The 24395-nt window shown below is 55.1% G+C and overlaps 1 protein-coding gene across 7 annotated transcripts in view; it reads right to left on the bottom strand.

Annotated features, from left to right (window-relative positions):
- Positions 1-6442: 6442 nt before the first annotated feature.
- Positions 6443-24395, bottom strand: part of SCN5A (sodium voltage-gated channel alpha subunit 5) — a 94674-nt gene continuing 76721 nt past the window's right edge. For all 7 annotated transcript variants that reach the window (XM_032861173.1, XM_032861167.1, XM_032861169.1 and 4 more), the window contains 8 exons: positions 23226-23399; positions 19743-19865; positions 17514-17795; positions 15279-15332; positions 14627-14764; positions 13903-14007; positions 12079-12349; positions 6443-8802 (listed from right to left, as the gene is read on the bottom strand). In XM_032861173.1, coding sequence (XP_032717064.1) covers positions 7562-8802; positions 12079-12349; positions 13903-14007; positions 14627-14764; positions 15279-15332; positions 17514-17795; positions 19743-19865; positions 23226-23399 — 2388 coding nt within the window. In that variant the 3' untranslated portion in view covers positions 6443-7561. The remainder of the gene's footprint in view (positions 8803-12078; positions 12350-13902; positions 14008-14626; positions 14765-15278; positions 15333-17513; positions 17796-19742; positions 19866-23225; positions 23400-24395) is intronic.

The following is a 24395-nucleotide window of genomic DNA, read 5'->3' as shown; positions in this document are numbered from 1 at the left end:
CCTACTGCTTGTGCATTTGTCAAACTCATCAAGCCATGCATGTAAAGGGGTGAATTTCGTGGTATGGAAATGATACCTCGCTGAACCCTGATTCAAGTGTAGAAGCAGTGGGCTGCAGAGGGTAGACAATAAGATGATCTTGGCAGCTTCGTTGTAAAAGTGACAGAAGAAATCTGAAGAAAGGGAGAGCTGCGCTAGTCTCTGGGGGAAGAAGGTGACCGGCAGGGGACAGCCAGCGCGGAGGTCCCGTGGTGAGGAGTGCTCAGCCTGAGATGAAGCAGCAAGGAGCGGGGATGGCTGAAACAGAGTAAGAGACAGGGCTGCGTGGGGCTCAGGCTGTTGTCCGAGTGCAAGGGGGCCCTGGGGGCCTCTGTGCTGAGCGTTCGTGGGGTCCAACTGGCTGCCGTGATGGTCTGCAGGGGGCACCAGCTGGGAGGCACTTGTAAGAATCCAGGCAAGAGGGGACGGTGCTCAGCCCAGGGGTGGCCGTGGAAGCTGAGAAGTGGTTGGATTGGGATATATTTTCAAGGTAGAGCCAACAGGATTTCCTACTGGATGTGGGGTGTGTGTGTGAGAGAGAGAGAGAGAGAGAGGAGGCAAGATTTTGGCCTGAGCAGCTGGAAATCCAGCTGTTCCCCTGCCTCATCCCCCCACCCCCTAGGGACTGGTTTCAATTGTGGACTTCGTCCTGTGGCTAAAGTCAAGACAGAGAGGGAGGGGAGAGGCTTAGCCCTGCTCCTGGCTCTGGGGTTCAGGGGATGGGCTGCACATACTGGTTATTCTATTACTCTCTATTTATTAGCCTTATTGGCTTCTGTCATTTCCTCATTGCCTCCTGTCTGGAGAGAAAACTATAAATGTGATGGATTGATACAGGATACAGAAGGCCCAATTATCTCGGTGAAGCCAGCCTCACATCTTGGTCAACCCTCACGGCCCTTAGCTGTCCCGCAGCCCTTCCCACAGCCTTGCACGCAGAGTCAGCCCCATGCCTGGCTTTCTGGGAAGAGGGGGTACAGCCTGAGAGGGTGAGTGGCAGACAGATGGTCCCCCAGGAGATATGGCTCCTCCAAGAACAAATGCTGGAGGCAAGCTCAGCCCCCTGGCTGGTTGCACCTAAAATCCTGCTCCCCGAGGCTCTGCCCACAGAGGCTGGGCACAGAGCAGGGTTGGAGGACAGGACATACCGCCTGCCGCCAGCCCACATCCGGGGAGGGGGGGCTCTGTTTCACTTGCACGTCTTTCTGGAATCTGAGCCAATCTGTCTCTCCACAGGGGCTGGGATGATGGGGCTTTTCTCCCCGGTAGCAGGTGCCTGGCAGCTGCCCGGGGATGCCAGCCCCGTGAGCTGGCATGGGAGGAAGTGCTTGTCAGGGTGGTCATTATACGTGCTGGGCTCCAACTGGCCCAGCCCCCACCCCTGATGTTCAGGCTGACTTGGGACACCTGCAAGAGAGTGGTGCTTCCGGCAGGGCCACTGTGGTCCTCCTGGGGTCCCCAGACAGAACTTGGCCGTGTCAGCCTTTGAGCATAGTATTGAAAAAAAGTCCCTTGGCCACCCTCTCTGGCCTGTCTGCCGGTCTCTGTCCTGGGAATGTCCTGAGGCCCCTGGTCCAGGGGATGTTGGGACAGGAAGCCTGAGGTTCATCCCTGGCATTTCAGGCATCTTCCTGATGTCACGCCGCTGGCCCCAGAGTGGAGACCCAGCTTACAGCGCCACGAGTATGTACATGTGTGTGTGTGAATCTGCCGTGTCTCCATGTAGGTGAGGATGTCAGACGGCCCCATGCCTGACCTGCCAAGGGAACCCAGAGCTGCAGGTGGGACTGCCTGTGAGAAAGGGGCAGGGAATGCAGAGGCCATGAAGGAATCAAGCACAGGAGAGGAACCGGTGAATTCAGCAAAGGGTCCCACTAACCTGCTCCGGGGGCGCAGGCATGGGGGTCGCCATAGGCTGGGGCACTCAGGGCTGGGTGCCCCAGCCCCTGCCGCAGGGACACGGTGCTCGCCTCAGGGACACGGTGCTGCAGCCTCCCTGAGCCAGCGGCCGCTGTGCCGGCTCTGTCCCAGTTCCGTCTCCATGCCTCCCGCCCTCCCAGCCTCCGGGCACCAGGGCTCGAGTCTCGTGGCTGCCGGGGCCGAGGGCGGGGGAGCCGTTGGCAAGGGGCAGGGTGGCTGCCAAAGCCATGGCCCCAGGGTGAGAGCTGACGTCCATTGAGGAGCATCTCTCTCCCTGCCAAGGGTTGAGCTCTCTGGGCCGCATGCCTTCCCTCTGACACAGGAGCCGGCATCCATCCCTCAGAGCCACCCACTGCCTGGACCCCAGCCTTACCCTACGGTGGCCTGATGACAGCTGTGGCCCCACTTGGGCCTCCCTCCAGAGGAGCCTGCCCTGTGCAATGCCAGGCGAAGGTCCATTTCAGGCAGCTGGGGCAGACCCTGAACAAGGAGATCAGGAACCCCAGATGCCAAGCCTGGGCTTTGAGAATGATGGGGAAGCCACAGCCTGGGCCCAGACCAAGCCATCGTGTCCTGGAGCTTGTCAGAGAGGAGGCTGACCCTTCCCAGGTTAGGGTGGGGGGCCCGGCCTTTCTCCCTCCACCAACACGTGCGGGGCTCCTGCCATGCCCGCTCCTGAGCTAGGTTCCAGGTGCAAGGTGACGAGACCAGCCATGAACCCAATCCTCAGGCTGCTTTCTTGTGATGGGAAGCACATTTCCATCACTCCCTCTGTTCATGTGGGTGCCCACCCAAGATATCTATCTCTCTGAAACAGTGGTTTCACATGACAACATTCATCCTTACTGCATAGGATATGCTGCTGTTTCAAATTCTGACATTTTTTACAACAGTTGCTGATAGCCCACAACACTGGGGTATGGCCTGCCCTCTGAAAAACCTCTGTCTGGTTGGGGAAAGATGTTTAAACAAGTGTCACAGGAGGTGAGGGTGGCCTGCTTCTGCCCCACTTTTGACCAAGGGACCAACGCCAAGGCTTTCAGGGTCCCAAACCCCATGTCTCTCATATGCAGATGGTTTTCAAGGGAAGTGGTGCTGCATGTTGGGACCTCACAGTCACATCAAGAATATAAAAAGGGGCCCAAGAAAGTGGAGGGCTGAGGGGAGCTGTGGGAGGGTTTCTTTGGGAAGAACTATCACTTGTTTTTTCCAGGACCCCGTGTGGCCTTCTATTGGTGTGGGCCTGTGTCGGGTATGCGAAGCTCTTCCCCAGGTCCACGGGGGACCTTCTTGGAGAGCTTTGACATGTTGGAGACAAGGAGGATGGGGCCTCACTGGGTCTCGGGAAACTCAGGTGGACAGGTGACGAGGCCTGACCGCATGGGACGTAGAGGGGAGCTGTGGGCCCCCTGTTCTGGTGGTGGCTGTGAAACAGGCTATGGTTGGGCAAGGCCGCACCCCAGCATGTGTATGTATGTGTGTCTGGGGGCAGATACTCTGAGTGCTTCTCCTGGACCAGAGGTGGCAGGTGGCCGAGAGGGACAGCTGTGTGCCACCACAGGAGAGCCGCCTGGGGGTGGGTCGCAGGGCGTGGAGGAAGAGGCTGTGGCTGGACTCATGGGTGCCCATGATGGGCAAAGGAAAGGGTCTCAGGGGTCCCTGGAAGACAGCACACCTCCTGGGCCGAGGAAACTGCAGGGAGAAGGCTCAGCAAGGAGTCCCCCAAAATCCCACAGAACCCCTCCTTGCCGGAGGGTCCCCTTGACCTGCCTGCCTGGTGTGGAGAGGAGGAGCCGCACAGCCACCCTGTCCCTGTCCATGGGATGGGCAGTTTTGGGCCCAGGCTGAGATCATATTTACAGCGTGGCTGCAGGCTGCTGTTTTATCCAAGATGGAACCGAATGGCCACGGAATTGGCCTCAGGGTCAGCCCTGTTTTCATCCAGGGTCAGGGCAAGATTGCATCTGCTGAATAAAATGGAATAAAATGGGCTTTGCAGGTGTTTGCAATAAGTGGTATTCAGTGCTGTGACAAGGGCAGTAACTAGAGTGGGGGGCAGGTGATGGGGAAGGGGGTTGGGTGGTCAGGGAATGCTCCCAGAGGAGGCGACGTTAAGATGAGTCCCCTGGGTTGAGTGGAGAGGAGGCCAGTGTGTTCCTAGTGCAGGGAACAGCAGCTGGTAGGGTCTCGAGGAAGAAGAGCCTGGGTCCCTGAGGGCTAGAGAAAGAGGTGGTCACAGAGGCTGGTGGGGCTGGAGGCCCAGGTACCGCTTGCCTGGATCCCAGGGCAACAGGAAGCCAGCAAAGGGTTTCATCCAGGAGGCAGCCATCTTGGATGAAATCACTCTGGTAGCTGAGGGGAAAGGAAAGGAAGGAAGGGAAGCCCCTGAGTCCCTTACAGCAGGAGTGAAAGACGCAGACAAGGCAGGCCGGTAGGGCCTGGGCTGGCCGGGGGGTGAGGAGGATTCTGCAGTTGAAGATGTCCGCTGTGGGACTCGGGCTGAGACTGACCAGCCCAGTGTTGGGTGGCTGGGCTTGAACGCCATGCTGGTGTCCCAGGAAGCAGCTGGACGTGCCAGGCTGGGGTGCAGTGGTAGGAACTGGGCTCCGGATCAAGGCTCCACTCTAAGCGTGGCTGCAAGAGGGGTGCGTAGTGGGGAGGGGCAGAGGGTGTTTCCTGCTCTATCTTCCTGGAAGCGGGGCAGGGTCAGTCAGATCCCAGAGGATGTGTCCCCTGAAGGAGGCAATGCCAGAGCCTGGAGGAAAGCCTGGACAACACCCCCAGAGGGGGCTGATGTCTGCTGAGTCAGAGCCCATGGAGTAGACCCATGGATAGGACAGAGAGCCAGCCACAAGGAGGCCTCTGCTGGCTGTGGAGCACTTTTGGTGGGGCGCTGGGGCACTGGGGCGGCAGTGAGGAGCCAGAGGAAGGTGCCACAGGTCCACCTGTGTTAACTGACAGACCACCTGTCTGTCCTCTGTGGCCTCACTCTTCCCAACCTTCTCCATTATGGAAGCCTCAAATGGCGGCCCTCGCCCTCCACAGTGCCCCAGATAAGGGTTCCTGGAAGGCAGGCCCCAAGTACCCCCACTTTTCCTGGACCAGCCACGCTCCCACCTGTTCTCCTGAGAAAATGAGGGCAAGTCCCACGTGGTTCTTGGGGTCTTATCCTGCCCCTGTCCTCGCACCACCACCGTCCCCCTGGCTGGTTTCATGGGGAGATCTCCTCTTAGGCTCGGTGGGCCTCTGCCGCCACCCTTGTCAAATCACAAAAACAAAGCCCAGGCCAGGTCATGTAAGCCATTTATTGGTTTGTTTTAAAAATATGTATCTTATTTATACACAGAGTTTGGTGAGAAGTGCTCAATTAGCTCAGGCAACAGCTGGCACTTGATGCTCCCTCCTTTTTCTACCCTCTTCCCTCTTACTGGTCATCGTGCCATTCTGGGAAAAAGAAAATGAGAGCCACGCTAAAAGCTAAGGAGTCAGGCCTAGCTTACCCAGCCTCAGCCACAGCCCTGGGCACCTGTGTCAGGGCTCCCAGGCCTTACACACACACACACACACACACACACACACACTCGAAACCACAGCCCCCTTCCGGCCAGCTGGGCGGCCAGCAGGCCTGCACTCCCAAACTGTGTTTCCGCCCCTGCAGTGGGCACCAAGTGCCAGGGAGGGGCACACACCGCTCCGAGCCTTGAGAGCAAAGCACAGAGAGCTACAAAAATAAGATTTCCACTCGGAGAAGTGTGTCTGGGACCGTCAGAACCACATCCCGCACTGGTCTCAGGGGAAACACGGGAGAAGAGAAATCACTGGGGTGGGTGGGGGGACGGGGGCTAGGGTGGCCACCAAGGGAATTCGGGGCAACAGAAAGAAACGTAATACTTGACTCGCTGGCAATGCCCCCTCGGCACTGCCACGAGCTCACGAACGTCCAGCCCGTGAGGTAGGTGAGGAGCAGCGTTTCCAGCTTCCGGGGCTGCCCAGAGGCGGGTGGCGGCTCTGCTGGAGAGCTGGGACCGGCGGGCAGCTGAGCCCCTGCCTGCTCAGGCTCCGCCAGCCAACACTGTCACTCTCAGGGTGACAGGTCTCTGCATTTAAAGATTTGCATATGCTAAATAGGATTGTCAGCAGCTCAAGAAGCCCTGGGGGTAACTGGACTAGAAAAGGTATTTTTCCCTGAAAAGGCCTTCTCACAAGACCTGTGGAGGGCCTGGACCCTGCCCCAGGTTGTCCGGCGGCTGGTGCCTCCGGGACCCCAGGCTGTGAGCCCAGAGGGGCTGCTCTAGGGCCACACGGCTCCCTTTTCCAAGGTTGCCCACAGTCCATTCCCCTCCCAGGGCAAGGAAGTGTCTCACCCTCCCAAGGCTCCTTCCTGGTACAGGGCCCACGCTGCCCTCCCTGCTCTGTCTGGAGAGTTGCTGGGCATCACACAGGAGTCCCCCCACTCCCACCCCCCACCCGCACACATGGTGAGAGGCAGAAAGGTCTGGAAAGAGCTCCGGTCATGACAACAGATTCCCTTCTTCAGATGCGCTGGGGTCCCACAGTGAAGGGCTGTTCAACTTCTTAGCCCTCGTGGCACGGGGCTCAGACTTCTCTTCCTGGCCTGTGCAGCGGGGTCTGCCAGGTTCAGGAGCAAGGACAAGCTGGGGGCCAGGCCAAGCTTGGGGCTCGTTCCCTCGTGCCCTTCCCTTTAATGTTAATACTCGCGCAGAAGGCCAGGTTCTCCTGGGAAGAAAAGGCAACGTCAGCGCCCAGGACCAGCCCTGGGACCCCGACTACTCTCTTCTGGAAGCTTTGTATTCTTGTAGAAATGACCCCAGTATGGCCTGCATAAAAACACAGGGGGCAAACAGGACCCTGGGGACAAGGGAAGGCCAGAGTGAGCCTCCACTGACAAGAACCCTTCTGCCAGAGGCTCGTGTGAGGGGAGCTTGGGCTGCGTGTGGCCCGTGTCAGGCCTCTGTGTGTGGACTCTGTGCAGACGCTGGGGGAGGGGTGGAGTTCAGCGCCTCCGGTGCCACAGCCCATGCAGCAGGGGAACCCCTTCCGGCCCCGGGGCTGTGAGGAGGGCCTGCGGGAGCCACACTGGGCTGTACTTTCGCTTTGAGAACAGAGTTCGGGCAGCTCCACAGACACTCGCGTTGGGAGTTAAGAAAAGGCAGTGGGAACTGCTGCTGATGTCCACGGAAAAAACATTAGTTCTTCGCTCAAGTAAAAAAATATCAAATATAATAAATTTATGAAAGCCCATTCACAACATCTACAGTCTCAGTTTTGTGTTTCTTCTCAGCAGCTGGGATGGTAGAGCTTTTCAGAGCCCCAGGATGTGGCCTGACTGGCCCCGGCCACCGGCGTGGGCAGGGCCTCCAGTGACAGGCCTCCCCGGATGGTCAGCTCGGCCACCTGCTTCTGGCTGTCCGCGTGGGCGCCACCGAACTCTGCCTTGTGGAGCCGCGGGGCCGAGGCCGATCGCTCACACCCCGAGCCCGAAGCAAGGAAGGCCCAGCAGATGCTGGCTTGTGGCCGCAGTCATGTGAGCTGCGAAGCAACAGGCTGCCCCCCGGTGCGTCCTGGCCCGCCGGGTTGCCACTCACACGATGGACTCGCGGTCCCTGTCTGGGGACGGGGGGAAGTCCGCGAGATCCTCACTGCGGCTGTAGTCGGACACCCGCACCTGGGGGTTATCGCTGGTGGCCCTGGTGACGCTGTCGTAGGAGGGCGGGAAGGACGTGGAGGAGATGGAGGAGCTGGAGGGCGGGCTGAGGCGCTGGGAGAAGTTCTCGTTCATCATGTAGGCGATGAGGCCCTCTTGCTCGGGAGCATCCTCAACAGAGAGGCCACTGCTGCCTGCCTGCTGGCGGAAGAGGAAGGAGGCGTGCTTCATGGAGCGCTGCAGCAGGTGCCTCCGGAAGGCCCGCTGGATGATGGTGGCCGACACCTCTTCGTGCTTGCGCCGGAGTGTGGTGGTGATGGGCTCATAGGAGATCTTGGACGGGTTGGCCGCCATGAACTTCTCCTCCATCTGGATCTTCAGGGCATCCATCTCCCCAGACTCACCCAGGACCCTCTTGGTGAAGGCAAAGAGGATGTCCATGCAGTGGATCCGGTCCCCGCTCACCATGGGCAGGTCCATATTGATGAGGTTTATCTGGTTGGGCTTGGCGATGCGCAGCGGCTCAGACAGGGCATCGGCAAAGTCAGACAGGGCCGAATACTCGATGAACTGGGTGGCCTCCGGGTCGAACTTCTCCCAGATCTCGTAGAACATGTCGAAGTCATCCTCGCTCAGAGGCTCGGTGCTCTCCTCTGTGGCCACGCTGAAGTTCTCCAGGATGATAGCGATGTACATGTTGACCACGATGAGGAAGGAGATGATGATGTATGTGGTAAAGAAGAGGATGCCTACGGCTGGACTCCCACAGTTGCCCCGGGAGCCGTTGCTGTTGGGCAGGTTAGGGTCGCAGTAGGGGGGTCCTGTGTTGAGGATAGGGCTGAGGAGGCCATCCCAGCCGGCTGACGTGGTGATCTGGAAGAGGCACAGCATGCTGTTGGCGAAGGTCTGGAAGTTGAACATGTCGTCGATGCCAGCCTCCCATTTGACGTAAGCGAAGTTGGCCATGCCGAAGATGGAGTAGATGAACATGACGAGGAAGAGCAGCAGCCCGATGTTGAAGAGGGCAGGCAGGGACATCATGAGGGCAAAGAGCAGCGTGCGGATCCCCTTGGCCCCTCGGATCAGCCGGAGGATGCGACCGATTCGGGCCAGGCGGATGACTCGGAAGAGTGTTGGGGAGAAGAAGTACTTCTGGATGATGTCTGAGAGCACAGTACCTGTGGGAAAAAACAGAGACCATGGCCACCTGTGCACCTCTGTCCTCACCCTCGCCCTGTGTCACTGGATGGGTCTCTGTATGGCAAGGAGCTAAGGGGAGGAGGCCCCTTCAGGAGGACCAGGTCAATGAGGGTGTCTCTGTATGGCAAGGAGCTAAGGGGAGGAGGCCCCTTCAGGAGGACCAGGTCAATGAGGGTATGCAAGGACCCTGCATCCTCCCATCTCTCTGGGGCTCCATTTCTCATTTATGATCCAGAAAACAAGATGCACAGTACCCACACCTTTTGCAAAGTGCCTTCCCAGATCTCTGGTCCCTTAGCCTTCTGAGAACACCTGCACAGTAAAGACATACTGGGCCCATCTTCTAGATTGTGGGTTCTGAGGCCTCAAGGGGGCCTAGCTTGGATCAGAACTCAGGCTTTTTAGCTCTTCATTACCCAAAGTGTGGTCCGAGGACCAGCAGCCCTGGGATCTCCTGGGCTGATTATCAGAATCCAGAAAATGGATTCTCAGTTTCACCCGCAGTCCCACTGCGTTTTAATAAGCCCAGATGATTCATGTGCTCATGGAAGGGCAAGAAGCACCGGCCCACAAGTCCGTGTTCTCCACTACGCCATGCCTGTCGCAACTCAGCGTTTCTGCCATCGTTACTGTCATCCTCCCAGCCCTGCTAGCTTCCGGGGCTTCCCCTTGGTCTCTATTGACAACTCTGGGTTTGGAGTTTCAAGAAGCAGGCATATAAGTTACAGGAGAAAGAGTGAAAAAAACTCTTCGTATTGGCCCAAGTGACCTTTCTAGATTCCTCATGTAAGCATGTCACCAGCTGTCATGGGTCATGTTTACTGTCAATAAGCCACTGGGCTGAGCATTTTATATCCATCCATTTAGCCCTTCCGGTCACCCGAGGAGGTAAGCGGATACCCTTGTCCTCATTTTCCAGAAGAGGGAACTGAGAAGTGAGGTAACTGACCTAAGCTGTCACCTCGTCAGTGAGATGCTGGGATTCGACTCAGACCCTCTGGCTCCAAGTGGAGCTGTTAGCCAAGCCCTTCCAGTACGGCCAGGCACCAGGACCCGTAGGTGCTTCTGAGGTACATGCTGCACTTTGTCTCAAAGCTCCCCACAACCACCCCTCATTGGCTCCTTGCAGCTGCTGACATCCTGCATTCTCTAAAGCTTCTCTCTAGTCCCACCCGGCATGCTCACCCTCACCCCTGTCTGGGACCTCCCAGAGCATTTCCTGACCCTGCATCCAGCTTCTAACCATCTCCCTGTCACCACAGATATGGCAGCCCCTGCCTCAATCCCCGCGTTTTCCTCTGAGGTCACCAAAGGCATGGGCTGTATGTACATGGGCAGCAGAAAGAGGAAAGTCAGCCACCCCATAGCAGAGTTTCATGGGGGAGGGGCCGAGAGTTTGGGCTCTGAGCACAGGCGACAAAAAGGAAAAATAACTTTGATGAACTGGGACTTAATCAAAACAAAAATTCTGTGCTCCAAGAAACAACCACCAAGAAAGTGACATGACAACCCACAGAATGGGAAAGAATATTTGCAAATTGTGTATCAGATAAGGGGCTGGTGTCCAGAATATATAAAGAACTCTTACAATTCAACAATAAAAACATAAGTAAGCTGATTAAAAAAATAAGCAAAGAATTTGAATAGACCAGTCTCTAAAACATTTCTCCTGTTATAGACCAAGACACACCATGGGAAGTCATCAATTAGCACATGAAAAGATGCTCAGCATCGTTAGGAAGGAAATGCACACCAAAACCTCAACGAGATGATCATGTCATACCTGCCAGCATGGCTGTGGTAAGAAATTATAGACAGTAACAAGTGTTGGTGGGGATGTGGAGTCACTGGAACCCTTCTACATTGAGGGTGGGAATGTAGAACGGGGCACCTGCTTTCGAAAACAGTTTGGCAGTCCTTCAAAATCTTGTGGTTTCAGGGGCTGGGGAGAGGGAAAATGGGAAGTGACTGCTAAAAGGGTGCAGAGTCTCTGTTGGGGGCAAGGGAAATATTCTAAGATGAGATGTAGCAGTGATGGTCACACAACTCTGTGAGTATACTAGCAACTACTAAATCATAAACTTAAAAAGGTAAATCTTAAGTTATGTGAATTGTATCTCAATAAGGTTACTATTTAAAAAGGGGGGGCACCTGGATGGCTCAGTTGGCTAAGCGTCCGACTCTTGATTTTGGCTCAGGTCACGGTCTCACGGTGGTGAGATGGAGCCCCGTGTTGGGCTCTGCGCTGAGTGGCGAGTCTGCTTCAGATTCTCTCTCCCCTCTCTCTGCCCCTCCCACCATCCTGCTCTCTCATTCACTCAATAAATAAATACATAAATAACAAAAATAAAAGAGGATTTGAACCCTGAAGTCAGACATGGACGTGTGGTATGGTTTGAATGGTTGACTCTCCTACCAAATTCGTATGTTGAAATTCCAACTCCCAAAGATGATGGTATTAGGAGGTGAGACCTTTGGGAGGTGCTATGGTCATGAGGCTGGGGCCCTCATGAGTGGGATCAGTGCCTTATAAAAGAGACCCCAGAGAGCTCCCTTGCCTCTTCCACTTTGTGAGGACATAGTCAAGAGGGTGCTGGTTATAAACCAGGGGAAGGACACTCACAAGAAGACATGACCATGCTGGTGCCTTAATCTTGGACCTTCAGCACCCAGAACTGTGAGAAAGGAATTTCTGGTGTTTATGAGTTACCCAGTCTGGTGTTTGGTTATAGCAGCCCGAACAGAGAGAGTGTGAATCCTATCTCTTCTGTTCCTAGTTGGATGATCTCCTTGCCTCAAGGTAGACTTTGTAAGTTCAATTGCACTAGGCAAGTGATGTCTGAAAGAGTCTGGCACACATCTTCGTGGCTAAACTCTAGAATTTTCCATCTCCAGGCATCAGTTCTACCCTAGAGGGCTACCTATTCCCATCCCTGGAGACTCATCTCACCCTAAGAAAGCCTCTTCTTCCCTTAACCTTTCCCTTGGGAAGGCCGGGAAGCCAGCTCCCACTACCTTTCCCAGATTCATCCTTAAAGCTCTCACAGAGAATCCCATGGAGGGTGTGCTGGCTCCTCTGTCAGGATGGCTCCCCTGGCCTGAGTGGGCCTTCCCAGACAAGTTCTCTGTGGAGGTGTGTGTGCATGTGTGTGTGTGACAGGGAGAGGTGTGGAATGCAGCGAAAACAACAAAGGAGTCTAGTACACTTGGCATTAATACAGACACAGGACTGGAGGAAAGGCCTGCATACCCACCCACTATGGAGAGGATGACAACCACGAAGTCAAAGATGTTCCAGCTGTTGGTGAAGTAATAGTGACGGAGGGCAGCCATCTTGATGATACACTCGCCTGTGAAGATGGCTACAAAGAGCAGGTTGATCTTGGCCAAGATGTTGACCTTCTCGGGGCTCTGGTCATCTGTCTCCACCATCATGGTCACCATGTTCAAGCAGATGAGAAACATGATGGTGACATCGAAGGCCTGCTTAGTCACAATGTCGAACAGGAAGCCCTGGTACTTGTTCTGGAAGGAGGGGCAAAGGATGGGCTCAGTTGGGACCTCAGGCCTGTTGCTGCCCCTCAGCCCAGACCATCCACTCTGCCTCTCCACACTCTGGTGAGACCGTTGGGGTGAGAGGAGGTCAGGAGGCTGAAACAGCTTGGCTCTCCTGCTTCCAGGCCCAGCCCTCGTGCTCTCTCTTCCCTGAAGTCTTTTCTGAACCTTCAGGAAAGATTTCTCCTATCCAGACCTTCCCTAACACATCATCATTCACTGTGCTTCTTTTTTGTACCCACTGTCTGATGGCTCAAGGTCAAATTTAAAGTTCAATCCTAGTAATTGGTCGTCAGGTTAACAAATTTTCTCCATCCTTTATGGAATTGATTCTGTTTATTCAATTAACTATATTTAAGTGTCTTTAATCGTTAGCCACCTCAGATTATCTGGGGAAAGAGAGAAAACTATAAATAACACACACACACACACCTAACATAAAACAAAGCATGGTGAAAGGGTAGGAATTAGATAAAATTGATGAACTGGATTAAAAACCTGGTACAGTCACTTCCTAGCTAGTGATTTGGGTTATGTCACCTAATTACTTTGAGTACTGATCCCCTCCCCCCCACTTTTTTGAAGAATGGCTTGGTCAGGCAAGGGAGTCCGTCTCACAGGGGACTGAGTGTCCCTCCTGGCACCTCCTGCCAGGGGACTCGGGCTGAGTCCGTCCCCTGAAGGAAGAGGTTGTGAATGGGGGTGGGCAGACAGAGGCTGTCTTGCTCTCACACTCTGGCAGGGGAAGAGGGCGCACTCAGAGGAGAAGGACTCCCGTGGGAGGGAGCCCTCCTGGTTGGAACAGCTGCCCATGCCTTCCTCACTTCCTCCAGGAGTCTGAGATGCCTGACAGAGCCCCTCCATCCCTGCACTGACCCACTGACCGATGGCCCTGGTTGACTGATTTTTTTTTTGCGGGGGGGGGGGGGAGGATTAAATTTTGGAGCAGTTTCATGTTCTTTCATTCTTTTACATTAAATACCATCAGATTAAAAATGCCCATATGTTCATATGAAAATATCATATATCATATTTTAAAGAATATTGATTTTTCACAGCCCTGTTTTCAACCCTTCCTCAGTCTCTTTGAATAGATCAAAAGCATGATAAGTCTTCTTTGTGGTCTTCCTGGCACTTTTTCTAGCCTTTTGGGTCCAAACCCCACTCCTGACATCGGCAAACTGTTTGTGGTACCATAGAGAAAGGATAAACAAGATGTCAAATCCTGTGTTATTTTCCTTAATACATTCTTGGAGCAACTTTCCCAAACTTTGCAGATTTCCATTTTCTATAGTGTAAAACTGCTTCCAGTGATATCATCCTATAAAAACCCTATTGATTAATGAACTTGAAAAGTACATCTTTAAGAATTTTTACTATTAAGGAAATAGACAAATCTGAGTGGACAATTTGGGCAAGCTCACTTAGGCTTTCATTGGAAAATTCAGTAGTCCTGGGGTTTGGGGTTTCCCAGGCCCCCCCAGCCCAACCCTCCATTCTTGCTGAATCAGAAGCTGGCTCACCAGGGGCCTTGGGATGGGCTTCTGGGGTTTCTTGGAGCCCAGTTTCTTCATGGCGTTGTAGTACTTCTTCTGCTCCTCGGTCATGAAGATGTCCTGTCCCCCTAAGTGCAGAGAGACAGCACCAGACTCATTTTGGGGTTCTCAGGGGCTCTGGCATGGGGCATATAGGGATCTTGCCTCCTTGATTCGGGTGCCTTGGCCAGCTTCCTCCTCACTTCCTCTCCCGGTGGAGAGGAGTATGTCCCTATCCTGCACCAGAGAGTCCTCCCCAAATCTGCTTTTGCAGGATCCCTGTCTCCCTTTACTCTGAGGCCTCTCTGGCTTTGGGAGGTGCAAATCCAGTCCCCATCCCCCACCCTCTCCTCTTTCCAGCTCAGCCACCCTGGACATTCTCTCTGCCTAGCTGGTAGCGCTGGAGAGACCTCAGGCCACTGTCTCAATTGTGGACTGGGTGAGTAGTCCCAACCCTTAGCCCAGCTCCTCTCAGGAGCCTCCCGGGTCAGGTAGGCTAGGGCAGGCATGGCATCCCTCCTTCCACTCTTACGGGTTGGGGGGTGCTGTTACGTCAAGGACACGTCCCTCTCCCACCCACTCCAGCAGCACAGGAGGAAGACCGGTTGTCCCCAGCAGGAAGGCAGAATGGGGCCAGGGCCAGAATGGCTCCTCAGTCCCCTGGTGCCTAGCCCTCCCCTGCTGGCCCATAGGGAGCAGGTGCTCTACGCATCTTTTTCTTCTGTTGGTTGAAGTTGTCGATGATGACACCGATGAAAAGGTTCAGGGTGAAGAAAGACCCGAAGATAATGAAGATGACGAAGTAGATGTACATGTAGAGGTTGTATTCCCACTGGGGCTGCTCTTCATACTGAGGGGGAGAAGCCAGACATGGGGGTCAGGCTGGCAGGAATGGGGCAGGGCTGCCTGGGAGAGAGGGTGTGTCTGGAGCGAGGGCACCAGCACAGGGCTGCGTGTCTGTGTGTCTGCGCGTGCAGAGCGGGCCGGGGTGGACAGGGCCGGAGTTCCGAAGAGTGATGGCTGGGGGCTGACACTGTGACGGGGTGGGGTATAAGAACACAGAAGAAACTTGATCTGCATCTTTATTCCTTCCACCCGGTCTCTTCTTGGGTAAGACTAAGATTCACGTAAATTACAGTGAAGTTAATTGGAAAGATATTTGAGGATTTGGGGTTCCTTGGGAGATCATGCAACTTTGCCCAGGGCCTGGCCTGGGCCTTCCAGAGAGGCTCAGCTGCAGGCTGACACAGGCCCCTGGCCCTTATTGGGTGGGCTCTTGGGTGTGGGCACTGAGGCACTAGTGGCCAAGCGTTCTGGAGCCTCAGGTGCCTGACTTGGTGGGAGAGGCCAGCATGGTTACCTACCCCTCTGGAGTCCACAGCTGCATACATAATGTCCATCCAGCCTTTAAATGTTGCCTGGAAGGAAAAGACAAGAGTAAGAATCAGTGAACTTGCATCTGTTGAGCTACGAGGGGCTCTTGTCCGGACAGATGAGGTCAGGCAACAGCTTCCTACGAGAAGCAAGCATCGTGCCCCTCCCTTTGGCCGGGTCCACGTGGCTGTGTGGTCAGGAAAAGGCCTTGTTCAGGGCTGGAGGTGGAGGGGAGGCTGGCTGAGCTTACACCCCAAGGAGGCCACGGAGTAGGTTAAGAAGTTTCTCGAAGTTGGCTAGGCGACTGAGGAGGACTGAAGGAGGTCTGCCTATCAGATCTACCTTCATTCCAGATTCTAAAACGATGCAGTCCTACAGCAGGTGTCAGCGACAGAGAGGTGGACCCCCGTCCTGACCTGGTCCCCTCTGTCGTGCACCTCAGAGCAGCCTGTGGCTTCTGCTCTGTGGCCTCTCAGGATGGCCCTGAAGCATACCCACCTCCCCTTATACTTAAGGGGGGTCCTTTTGCCAGTGGTGTGTTGGTAAGTGGCTAACAAACAGTTTTCAAGAAGAAAACAAAGCCCTGATTGTTGTGTTTGCCAGTTTCTCTGGGTAAACACTCCCGCCATGGTCAGTTTCAAGTTACCAACAGGCTGTTACTGAACACAGATGTGGGAAGAGACACATAGGAGTGGGGCTTTGTAGTCTCCACTGTACGGACACAGCACATATGAACAACCTCAGGGGCATAGATGATAATAGATGGTAATAGTGAATTTTGTTTTTAATTTTATTTTTTAAAGTAATCTCTACACCCAACATGGGGCTTGAACCCACAATCCTGAGGTCAATAGTGGCATGCTCCTCTGACTGAGCCGGCCAGCCACCCTCTGATTTTGTTTTAATATCACTTAATGAATTGTAAGTTTATAAAATCTGATTTTTAACCACGGCTTACAAAATATCTGAAAATGCAACAATCAGCTCCCATGAGCCCACACAAGCCTGCTGCCCCAAGGCAGCAGAGGAGGCGGCCAGATGCCACAGGGTTCTGGTGTTGGCTGCACTGTCCGCCCCAGCCTGGGCTGCTATGAAGATTCTGAAAGAACCTGAGAGACATGCTTGGTGGTGAGGCTGACTGTCCAGGGTGTCTCACTTTTGTCCTTGGCAAAAGCCAATCCTGCCACAAGCCTCCTTTCAGGGTACAATTGCCCATACAAACTTTCATGTCTGAGAGTTCTTCGGACACAGGCAGGGCAGATGGGGAAACTGAGGCTGCCCCAGACCAGGCAAGCTACTTCAGCTCCCCGTGCCAGGAAGCCCTGTCTGGTGCAGAGAGGACTGGGCGTGCTCTGGAAACCAGCTGCTGGAGAGCACCCAAGGTGACGAGATGCTTGTGACTGCTTTTCTGGCCACTATGTCGTTCTGTCGGAATGGGCTTTCCTTCCAAGTTCTGACATTTAGAGGGAGGTCTCTGGGACAGAAGGCTCTCTGGATTTGGCTCTAATCTTGCCCTCTAGGAGGTATTTCAGGGAGTCTTTGGAAAAAGCTACCCCTGGGATTGAAGGGAGAGCTGGAGGAGCGAGTAGATGTGCATTAAATTTTCAGATGAGAGCCCACTGAGTGTTCCTCTGCTTTGGGGACTAGAGACAGGTCTCTGGGCTTAAGACTGGGGTAGCAAGTGAAGCAAGTTATGATTCTCTGTGTTAAGACTCTGTCTGCTGTCAAGGCTACTTGTAGGTTAACTTCATGCCCTTGTATCATGCTCACTGAAGCCTCCACTCTCACAAATCAATGGAAACTTTGGAAGGACTGGGTGGGGTCATGTGTGTTTCATAACAGAAGGCTGGAGTCACTGTGTGGCTAACAGTTCAGTCTCTGTGTGTCTCTGGTCTTTGATTTTTAACCTGTGTCATCACACCACCAAATTGGTAGCATGAGGCTGTCAACTTGGCCACTGGCTGGGGAGCTGGGTCTGCCTCAGTGCTGAACCCCCAAGCCATGCGTCTTGGAGAATGTGGCACTTGTTCTAGAATAGAAAATCCAGGGATTTACCAAGGAGCCAAGAAGTCTCTGGAGTATCCTTAGCTTCCTTTGGGCAGTGTGACCCTATTGTGAGGACCCAGAGGGGGTCCACTGTCCCCCATCAGCCCACACTGTGGGTGAAGGTGCCTGTTGCTGGACAGCCAGTGGGAAGAAGGAAGTCCCTCCCCTCCACGACTTACCACCTGCAGAAGGGCCAGGTACCCGGCCCCCACGTTGTCAAAGTTGACTTTCACCTTGGTCCAGTACAGTTCGCCAGTCACGTTGAAAGACTCACAGTCGCTCTTGTTGTTCACGATGGTGTAGTTCAAAGGCAGGTCTCCCTCAGTCTGGTTGATGCATCTCCCAAACTTTCCCGCGAAAAGGTTCACGCCCATGATGCTGAAGATGAGCCAGAAGATGAGGCAGACGAGGAGGACATTCATGATGGACGGGATGGCGCCCACCAGGGCATTGACCACAACCTCAAGTGGACAGAGAAGAGGCTCCATTCCTGGGAGTGCCCAGAGCATATGCCCTTTTCAAGATGTGCCTACCCACGTCCCTACTTCCCCCACTTAACTCCACCCTGCGTGGAAGCCCTGATGGGGAATAAAAGGAGAGATGATGGGGGGTTGGTGGGTGGGGCTGGGGTAGAGAACACACACACACACTTTTTGTTGTTTTTGCACACTAATGTCCATTGCAACTCCAGAAACTCTGCCTTTCTTTTCTGGTCCTGCCCTGAATTCATGACCTTCACACTGAATTTTCAACAGGGTCTCTCTAGTTAAGTATGCCAGCAGTCTGATGGGAAAGGGCCTCCAGAGACACATATTTGAGCTAAGTTTCTGGTTTATTTTGAGGTTGCTGATACTAGGAAGGATGGGTGTTCTCCCTAAAGGATGCCCCGGGGACCTCTGTGAGGCGTGTCTGGCGGGGGCTTCAGCAGTTCTCCAACATGTGGTGAGAGCCCAGCTGGGAGGGTGGAGGGTGGGGGGGGGGGGATGGTGTGGTGTGGGCGCTCCCTGGGCTTCCGCCTTCCCGTGAGCAGCTCTCTGACCCCGTGGAGCCCTGGTGTTGGTTTGTCATCGAAATTCAGAGCAACTCGGGGAGGCTTCCTTGGCAAAGGCACACGGTGGGCTCTGCTCCCCTGAGGGCCGAGTGTCCAGCCGTCCTGGAGTCAGAACGGTGTTTGATTGGAAGTGACGCTGGTATGGGGCGATGTGGTGAGCATGGGGCTGGGATGGGTGATGTGGACACGTGCAGGTGAGAAGGGTTCCCTTGTCCCCAGCAGGCATGATGAACAGGGTGGAAACCATGAGGTGGCTCCATGGCCGACAGCCCCAGCAGAGGCACTCGTGGCTACTAGCATCTCCCCCACAGCCCTTGGGAATCAAATGCCCTTAATCCCAAGAGACATTGAACTTAGGGTGGGATGATTCATTTGTGAATGCTTTCGCACCAGGAATAAGTGACTTGTTTCCCTCTTAGGGGTGTGGGCAAAGTTTGAAACCATCAACAAAATGGGGGCTGTGGGATGGGGCCTGCTGGGGCAGCAAGAGACACACAGGTGTGGCTGATGAAGCTGCAGCAGAACTGTGCAGGTTTTGTAAAAAAACAAAAAACACATGTGCATACAAACGTACACACGTGTTTGTTTTCTTGCTACGTATTATGGGGTAATGTTTTTTCTTGGTGAGGTTTTCATTTCATTTTATTTTTAAAAGATTTTATTTATTTACTTGACACAGAGAGAGCAAGAGCGAGCACAAGCAAGGGGAGTGGGAGAGGGTGAGGCAGGCTCTCTGCTGAGCAGGGAGCCTGATGTACGGCTTGATCCCAGGACCCTGGGATCATGACCTGAGATGAAGGCAGAGGTTTAACCAACGGAGCCACCCAGGCGCCTTGGTGGGGCTTTTAAAGTTGCCTTATATGCACATATTCTTTGGTGAAATTTGATGACTTAAAAAATGCATAGGGCTCTGCACTTAGGAATCAGTGTGAAAGAGTTTGCTAAGTAAATGCCAACCGCTGTGTGATGGTGAGGGTAGAGCTGCTCCCTCCTTGCTTCCTTCACCTTGACTGGCACAGCTGTGCTGCCCATGGCAGACCAAGAAGACAGCCTGTGTCTGCCAGGAGGCGGGCACACAGGCCGGCCTGTGGAGGCAGAGCACACACACAGATGGCCCCCCGCCCCATAGCGGAAGCAGGAGGTGGCAGGCCTAGGGGGAGGGGTCTCACCGCTCTCCACCCTTTGGGTGCCTGCGAGCCCAGCAGCACTCCTCCTAGAGACTTTGCACCCTGCCCTTACAGGCTGGGGGGCCAAAGTCCCAGCTTTGGGCTGGGCTTCTCGGTCAGCCAGTGGACCCAGGTTGTCTCAGTGGAGTCACCTCCCACTGCCCTGGCAGGAAGACAGTCGCCCCTCTTACCCTCATGCCCTCAAACCGTGACAGGGCTCGCAGGGGTCGGAGCGCACGCAACGTCCGCAGCGACTTGATGGGGCCCATCTCGGCAAAGCCCAGGGTGTTGGCTACCAGGCTGATCAGGGAGACCTGTGGGAGCGTAAGGTGAGCATGAGTGCCGTGGGGACAGCTCTAGAGTCGGGTGGTGGGTCTCCCAGCCCACCTAAAGCAGGGCCAGTGTGAAGAGCCAGCAGGCTTTCCCCATGTCTAGTCTGTGCTATTTCCAGTGGCATCGCTTTGTGGCCGCCACGCACTGGGCTGGCCTTCCTGGGGCCAAGGAGCCTGGGGGTGAGACTAGTGTGTCCCAGCCTTCAGATCTTTGCTGAGAGCCTGCCCTGTGCACTCACTAACCCGTGGACTTGGGATGCATTCTCCCTGTTCTACGGATAGAAACCCGAATTCCCAAGCCAGCCACTGCACGGAGGAGCTGGCACACAAAGCCTGGGCTTTCGGTCCCCACCGGCCCTCCTTCGAGTCAGATTCTTGGGCCTGCCCATCCCTCCCCCAAAGAAGTCTCTTCTTGAGAAGGAAGGACGGGCCTGGGCTGACTGTGAGCGGACAGACAATCCTGGGGCTCTCCCCTAAAGCTGGACTTTGCAACATCAGACATCTTGGAAGGTGGGAGACGCGAGCAGGGACTCTGCGGCCCAGCAACCAGCTCTGGCCAGTCTGTCCCCTTGTTCCCAGCAGTTCGCCCCCATTGTCTGTGCCACTGAAGCTTGTGCACCTGCCCCACGCAGAGCCCTTCCATCTCAGCTGAGGGCCACTCCATCCTTCCAGCTGCTCAGGCCACAAGCCTTGGCATTATCCCTGCCTCCTCTCTGTCTCTCACACCCTCCGTCCACCCCGGCAGGATTTCCTGTTGGCTCTGCCTTCAAAATACATCAGAAGTCCAAATACTTCTCACCATTGCCACTGCCACCATCCTGGCCAGGCCGCTGTCCTCTCTCCCCTGGACAGCCGCCACAGCCTCCTGACTCTTATGCCTCCCTCTGTGGGTGCCCCACCCCCACCCCCTGGGCTCCTCCAGTAAGAGGAGTCACTTCATGCCACTCTCATGCTCGGAGTGTCGCAATGCCTTCCCACTTCATTCTAAATAAAAGCCCACGGTTTTCCAAGGTGGCGCCCTGCTCTGCCCCTTGCCGTCCTGCCTCATCTGCTGCTCTTTCTTTCCCCACTGACTCTGCTCCAGCCACTCTGGCCTCCTTGCAGTTCCTCAAGTATGCCACGCATGCTCCACCACAGGACCTTTGCACTGCTGTTCCAACCTCTGTGTGGAAGGTTCTACCTGGCTAACCCCAGCTTCCTTCACATTTGCTCCAGTGTCATCTCAGTGAACCCAACCTGGTCAGCCTATTTAAAGTTGTCATCTATACCTTCCCCTCGCGGGCGTCCTGGCCCTCTTAATCCCCTTTCGTTTTCCACATCTTGTTTCTCCCTGGTACACGCCAGCTTCTGAGTATAAAGCTGGCTTACTGGGTACATTTATTGTTCGTGGTTGCCTTCGTCCGTGTAAGCAGAGATTTTAGTCTATTTTGGTCCCCGAGATCCCCAGCACCTATGATAGTAGATACCCAATAGTATTTATTGAAAAAAAAAAATGCAGGGATTGATTCTGGAAATAGCCTTCACCAGACCCTGGGGCCTGAAGATGGCATTTCCCATGAAGTGAGGGGGCAGCACGGCCCTCATCAGGAAAGCTGGATTCCTTCTCCTTCTCCTCGACCTTGGGCAAGGCCCCTCTCTGCTGAGAACTTCGGTTTCCTTCTCCACAGGCTCACTCTCCAGTTCTGGGACTGGACGGGAAGCACTGGACGGTCCCCTTTGCCCTGAGTTCCTCAAGGGGGTGTCTTGGGGGGCTTCCCCGGAGTCCTTGCAAACCGTCTCCTGCCTTCCCTGAGGAGAGTGGCTCAGCAGGCCCGACTTCTCAAGAAGCTGCCGGAATAGCTGGGTGAGAAGCCTCAGGGCAGAGCTGCCAGGATCCCGGGCCCTCTCACAGCCCCAGGGCAGGAGGCTTCTGGGTCCTCTCCTTCCTCTCAGGGAGGCTCTGAGGACCCCAGGCTGTAAGGGCAGCTAGACCTCCCTCCTGCTCTCTCTGCCCCCTAGCACCCCTTCCCCCAACATTAGCATCCTCTCCGTCACTGGGGTGATAGAAAGAGGCTTGAACCAGAGGCCCAAGGAACTGGATCTGTGTCTCCATGCACGCTCTAGCCCAAGGAGCCTCTCCTGCTATGGCCACCCATGGGCTGACCTCCCACCTGGGCTGAGCCCCTCCTCCCTTTAGCCTCTGAGTGGGGTGTGGGGGCTGAACAGAGGCTTGGGCCTCTTGTGCAACCATGGGAAGGACAGCCCCTGCTGGTGGGCAGAGCCTGAGGCCAAGCCCGGAAGCCACGGGTGCCCTCTGGAAAGCCCTTCTGGGTCTGCAGACGCTGACCCACGTTCCATTCCACAGGACCCTCCACCACCAGACAGTGAGCCTCACCGAAGCCCTCTGTCTCTGCCTGTTCCCTCTGCTCTCAGGCAGAGCAGATCCCAGGCCGCTCCACACTCTGGTCTCATTTTCCCCTCCAGTTATTCTCCCACTCACCTGTGCTCAGGAGCCCCGTGGGGCCCTGCGCTCACCCTGCTTGGCACCCAGCAGTGTCCTGGGGCCTGGGTGGCTGTGGGGCAGAGGCCTCCCATTCTATCTGCCAACTGGGTGCTCAGAGGACATGCCACCTCCTGTCCTAGACCCTCCCTGGACAGGCAGGAAAGCTGTGCCAGCTACCCAGTTGTCCAGGGGAGCAACCCAGAGCCCCTTAGTCACAGGTGACTGCACCCCTCTCTCATCCTCCCCCAGTGGTACCTTCTCCCTGAGCCCAGAAGATCCTGCCCCTCCTTGCCCAGGATCCCTTCACCAGCCCTGTCCCCTCTGGCCTTCGGCTCCCTCTCTCCCCTGCACAGACAGTCTCCTACCTTGTGTGGACACAGAGGTTCTTAAATGGCCACCTGTCTAGGGGGCCCTGACAGACACTTCATGACACACATGGGCAGTGCTGGGATACAGGCTAGTCTGCTCCCTGACTTCTGGCCATCCTGAGGGGGCGGTGGGCGTGGGGGGGCACTCTTGCTTGGACTGCTCCTCACTTTCCCCTGTAGTGAGTCACGTCTCCCCAGAAGCCTAGGTCTCCCCCTGCTCCTCTGTCTCTCCAATTTGGGGTTCTGATGGCCACACCCAGGTTCCTATCCCTCCCAGCCTAGAAACCTTATGGGCAGGCTCTGGGGCTCTCCTGTGACCCCAGATGGCGGCCTCCCTCCCCTCTGCATGCTCTGTGGCCCAGCTGAGTGCCTCACATCAGCCTGCTGACCCCCACCCGCCCTGTCCCTCCGTCCTCCCGTGCCTCTGCTTCAGCTCCTTCCTGCCCTGGCAGCCCGTCTCCCCACCCCTCCCCGTTTCTGGGCCGCACTCACATCCACGATGAGGAAGTCCAGCCAGCACCAGGCATTGGTGAAGTACTTCTTAAAGCCATAGGCCACCCACTTGAGCAGCATCTCCAGCACAAAGACGTAGGTGAACATCTTGTCAGCATACTCGAGCAGAACCTTGATGGTCTTCCGCTCCTCCAGGTAGATGTCCTCAAAGGCCTACAGATCAGGCCAGACAAGGGGGACATGACGTTCCAACCACCACCCATCTTACCCTTCAAGAAACTTCATCTCTTACAGGAGGTGCTGCCCAGGAGGGTGGGAGCAGACCCCCTGGTGGAGGGGCCTCTCGGAGGTCATACTGGACTGGAACAGCATTGCTCTCCTGGCTCATGAAATGATCTCACACGGTATGAGGACAACAAAGCACAGTGTGTGGTGAGAACGCTTCATGCTGGAGAGTGAGGCTCAGTTCTGAGCTAGTGCATCTCTCGAAAACGTGCTGATCTCCTGTGTTAACACGGAGGCTGTGTGTAGGAGCAGCTCAGGGCTTCCTGCTGCAAACCCCAGCAACCCTCCTTTTGTTGCCATTTTGCTATGTGCTTGATGCAGCTACCTAATTTTCATAGGACACAAAATTGGTGTCCAATGATAACAATCATTAAAAGTCCCCCTTTACAATGTATTTATCGAAACACACAAAAACCAGGGAGAGCTAACCGAAAGCAAAATGTCCAGTAAATGCTAGCAAAGGCAGTTTGTCAGTAAGAACAAGACCAGGTATCCTGGGGAGCCCAAAGCTCCTGCAACCCTCAGAATCCAGGAGTCAAGAGTTTCTAAGATGCTAGGAGGGGTTTTTCTCCACCTCGTTTCTGCCTCAACCTGAATTCCGGAGCCAACAGAGGAACTTTCCCGGCTCCCAAGTGCCCTCTGGTACCTCCTGTCCTGATCTGTACCTGGGCCTCTCAAGCCACCTCTCCCCACACACAGTGTGCTTGGAGACTCCCCAGCTAGGCAACTGAACACGTCACCAGGGGCCCAGGGGAGTCACCTCTGCTTGTCACTATGGGCCTCCCTTGCCAGCCTGCAGGGTCCGCGTGAGCCAGCGACCTGGGTGGTCCATGCCGTCAGCCCTGACGTGCACTACCCAGGCATAGGTGTGGCTAATCAGTCAGTGTAGACAGCAAGGCAGGATAATTCAGATTCCTAAAATAG

The sequence above is a fragment of the Lontra canadensis genome, unplaced genomic scaffold (assembly GCF_010015895.1).
Source record: "Lontra canadensis isolate GAN:19392208 unplaced genomic scaffold, GSC_riverotter_1.0 scaffold20, whole genome shotgun sequence".
Lineage (NCBI taxonomy): Eukaryota > Metazoa > Chordata > Mammalia > Carnivora > Mustelidae > Lontra > Lontra canadensis.
This window is presented reverse-complemented; position numbering and strand designations above follow the sequence as displayed.